General features: G+C 31.0%; 1 protein-coding gene across 1 annotated transcript; it reads left to right on the forward strand.

The window, feature by feature from the left end:
* Nucleotides 1-922: 922 nt before the first annotated feature.
* LOC111391357 lies at nucleotides 923-3,855 on the forward strand. Its single transcript, XM_023016556.1, has 4 exons — nucleotides 923-1,209; nucleotides 1,363-1,904; nucleotides 1,982-2,897; nucleotides 3,852-3,855. Exons 1-4 carry the CDS (start codon nucleotides 923-925, stop codon nucleotides 3,853-3,855), a joined length of 1,749 nt encoding a protein of 582 aa, XP_022872324.1.
* The last annotated feature ends 258 nt before the right edge of the window (nucleotides 3,856-4,113 follow it).

A 4,113-nucleotide genomic window follows, 5' to 3' on the forward strand; every position in this document is an offset into this window, starting at 1 on the left:
GGCTTCCTGGTAAGTATTTATTGCTTCACAGTGGTAGACTATTTCAACAATATGTTGTAGATATGTATGTTAAGATTGAAACTACTAGATTAGATTATTTTCGTAATAATCAAAAAAGAATTTGTGCTGAACTTTATCAAGACATTGTAGATAGAGTTCAAAATGGAGAAACAAGGGGTTCTAAAACTGGAAGAAAGTTTGTTTTACCACAATTTGTTACATGTGGGCCTAGAGATATGTTAAGGAGATACATGAATACAATGGCTCTGGTACAACGTTATGGAAAATCAGATATGTTTTTAACTATAACTTGTAATCCAAATTGGCCTGAAATTAAGGAAGAATTGAAACACAATGATGAGATTCAAAATCGACCAGATTTAATTACACATGTATTTAGAGCAAAATTGAAAGAATTAAAGAACGATTTATATAAGAAAAATTTATTAGGTGCAATTGTTACTCACATATATGTAATTGAATTTCAAAAAAGAGGTCTTCCTCATGCACATCTATTGTTGATTTTTAACTGCGCCTATAAAATCTCTTGTGCTGAATAAGTTGATAGTTAGTGTTCTGTGAGATTCCTGACAAAAATAAATATTCGCATCTTCATTCTATTATTGTGAACATAATATACATGGTCCTTACGGAAATCTAAATCCCAAAAATGTATGTATGGAGACAAATAAAGGTTGTAAAAATAAATATTCGAGGGATTTTTATAATACCACTATATTTGGTTATAATACATACCCATTGTATAGGCGTCAAGATAATGGTATTTCTATTAAAGTTAGAGGCCACATGTTAGATAATCATTAGGTCATAGCATATAATCCTTATTTAAGTGCGAAATTTGACTGTCACATCAATGTTGAAATATGTTCTTCTATAAAAACTGTAAAATATTTATACAAATATGTGTATTGGTACCAATAAAACGAATAAGGAAATTAATGAAATATTAGCTTATCAATCTGCTAGATGGATATCCCCTCCTAAAGCTATGTGTAGGATTTTCTCTTTCAATTTGTGTGAAATACATCCACCTGTTTATTCTTTACAACTTCACATTGAAGATAATCAACAAATTACATATAATGATCATGATGATTTATCTACTATTCTTTGGAATGAAAATACGAAAAGAACTATGTTGACTGAATTTTTTTACATGAATGAAATAAATGAATTTGCTAGAACATTGTTATATCGAGATTTTCCATCACACTTTGTCTGGAACTCAAAACAAAAAATTTGGATTGTTAGAAAGAAACAAATTGTTGTAGGATGAATTGTTACAGCTAATCCATCTGAAAGAGAACGATACTTTCTTCATATTCTTCTAAATCATATTAGAGGACCAACATCATTTAATGATTTACGAACTGTCAATGGGCTAACTGTTGCTACCTATCGAAAAGCAGCACTTCTACATGCTTTATTAAGTGGAGACAATCATTGTGAAGAATATTTATCTGAAGCTATTCTGTATGAAATGCCTACTTCTTTAAGACGTCTATTCACTACATTGCTTACTCTTTCTAACGCTAATAATCCGAAGTTGTTGTGGGACAAATTTAGGATTTGTATGATTGATGATTATGTACATGAAAATATATCTGTGGAGGCAGCTGAAGTGCGTGCTTTAGAGGACACCATTTCTATTTTAGAAACGTTGGGTAAAAATATAAATGACTATGGAATGGTGTCATTCAATGTGAGTATAGATGAAAATGAAAGGTTGAAGAGAATGATTGAATATGAGACAATTCACTTCGATGTCGAAGAGGACATTGCTTCTACATCAAGATTAAATAAAGAACAACAATTTGCATATGATATGATTATGGAAAGAGTAAAATCAAAATCAAGTGGTGCTTTCTTCATTGACGATCCATGTGGGACAGGAAAACTTTTTCATATAAATCACTTCTCGCTGGTGTAAGGTCTCAAAATCTAATTGCTCTAACAATAGCATCATCTGGAGTATCTGCATCTTTATTACCTGGAGGTCGAACTGCTCATTCAAGATTTAAAATTCCTTTAGAAATAGGTGGTGAAATCAGTTGTTATGTTAGCAAGCAATCAGCTTTAAGAAATTTGTTGAAAATATCTAGGTTAATCATTTGGGATGAAGCACCTATGATACATCGTTGTGCTATAGAAACTGTAGACAAAATGCTTAGAGATATTACTAATTGTAATTTACTCTTTGGTGGAAAAGTGATAGTGCTCGGGGGAGATTTTCGACAAGTTCTACCAGTTGTACCAAAAGGAAAAAAGGAAGACATTATGAAAGCTATCTTAGTTTACTCTTACCTATGGCCTTTGTATTTCCATCTATCAGTAGTCAAAAATATGAGGGCAAAGTTTGATCCCACATTTTGTCATTACTTGTTAAGAATTGGAGATGGAACCGAACAAGAACATACTTGTAGATGTATCAAACTTCCAGACAATATAGTTTTACCACTTGAGGAAGAAATTACATCTTTGAAAGAATTAATACATCATGTTTTTCCGAATATAGAAGCATATGCTGATAATCTAGATACGATGGCAAATCGAGTGATTCTTACGCCTACGAATGAATGTGTTGATCATATTAACAGAATTCTACTCGAACAAATTCCTGGTCAACTTTATACGTATTATAGTTTTGATGAAGCAATTGACAAATCGAAACAGAGTGTACAGAAAGATTTTTTAAATAGTTTGACTTCAAATGACAGTCCACCACATGAATTGAAACTTAAAGTAAACTGTCCTGTGATGTTATTACGAAATATCAATCCTTCTGAAGGGTTATGTAATAGGACACGCCTTACTTGTCGCAAATTTGAAAAGAACGTAATTCTTGCTGAAATTATATCTGGCGAATATTGTGGAAAGTATGTCTTCTTACCAAGGATTCATTTTATACCTCTGAAAAATGATTGAAACTTAGGCCCCGTTTGATTGCACGAAATTTTCCATGGAACTTGGAATTCGAATTCCAACTTCCACTTTTGGCATGTTTGATTGACAAAATTTTCCAGGGAATTGATTTTCCATGAATTTCTAGGTACAACACCTTAAAGCGTGATTTTCCACCTTTTTTTTTCCTAGGGGATAGGTGGTTTTTGGTTTTCCACCTTTTTTTTTATTTTTTTTTTGCTTTTTTTATTTTTTTTAATTGTTGGCAATGGGAACAAATTTTAGGAATAATTGTAAAAGAGGATATCCCTGAAATTGACAATTTCCACGTAAAACAAAGTCAAACGAATATCAAAAAATACTTTTACTTCAACATTTTCCATGTGAAAAATTTATACAATCAAACACAATAATTTACAATTTCCATGAAAACAATTTCTAGGTAATTCAGTTCCTTGGAATTCATTTTCTTTCCATGTAATTTTCCTACTTGTAATCAAACGCATCCTTAATTCCATTCAAAAGAGCTCAATTTCCAATAAGACCATGGTTCGTAATGACAATAAATAAAGCACAAGGTCAAACATTTGATTTTGTCAGCTTGTACCGTTCAGAACCAGTTTTTTGTCATGTTCAACTTTATGTAACGTTATCAAGAGCGAAAAAAAAAAGCACATCTATAAAAGTTCTAATGAAACCATTAAATGTAGATAGTTTACACAATACATGTACAAAAAAATTTTGTTTACAACTAAATTCTTTCTTTGATAAACAAAAATATTCCATCTTCATCCTCTAACTCTTAATTACAATTTACAAAGGTGAGATTAGAATTCTTTTTTTTTTAATTGAATTATTTTTTTCATTTTGTTTATTTTTAGATGTATGATCTTATTTCTCATTCTCCACACTAAACATGTTTTTTCCAGGTGATTGGATACACAAAAAAGTTACCAATGTAGATAAATTTGCAGAGATTCATGTGTTTAATAATCTCATTTGTCTACATGGTTTTTGAGGATCAGGTCAGTTTGCATATATACATGTTCATAGCGCGAACATACACACGTACACATACATCTGCTAGCACTTGAAAATTGAGATATGGTTTTTATTTTTTGACATTTAGAGAGATGATCACATCAATGTTAATATTGAATTTTTAGGTACTTATTATTTTGGTACCTAATT

The sequence above is a fragment of the Olea europaea genome, unplaced genomic scaffold (assembly GCF_002742605.1).
Source record: "Olea europaea var. sylvestris unplaced genomic scaffold, O_europaea_v1 scaffold784, whole genome shotgun sequence".
NCBI classification, from domain to species: Eukaryota; Viridiplantae; Streptophyta; class Magnoliopsida; order Lamiales; family Oleaceae; genus Olea; species Olea europaea.

What these genes read in the sequence shown, in the direction of transcription:
- LOC111391357 (XM_023016556.1), top strand. Translation starts at nt 923, where the DNA reads ATGTGTATTGGTACCAATAAAACGAATAAGGAAATTAATGAAATATTA. An exon ending in AATGAATTTGCTAGAACATT is followed by an intron (nt 1,210 to 1,362) that starts GTTATATCGAGA and finishes AAATCATATTAG; the next exon opens with AGGACCAACATCATTTAATG. An exon ending in TTTCTTCATTGACGATCCAT is followed by an intron (nt 1,905 to 1,981) that starts GTGGGACAGGAA and finishes CTCTAACAATAG; the next exon opens with CATCATCTGGAGTATCTGCA.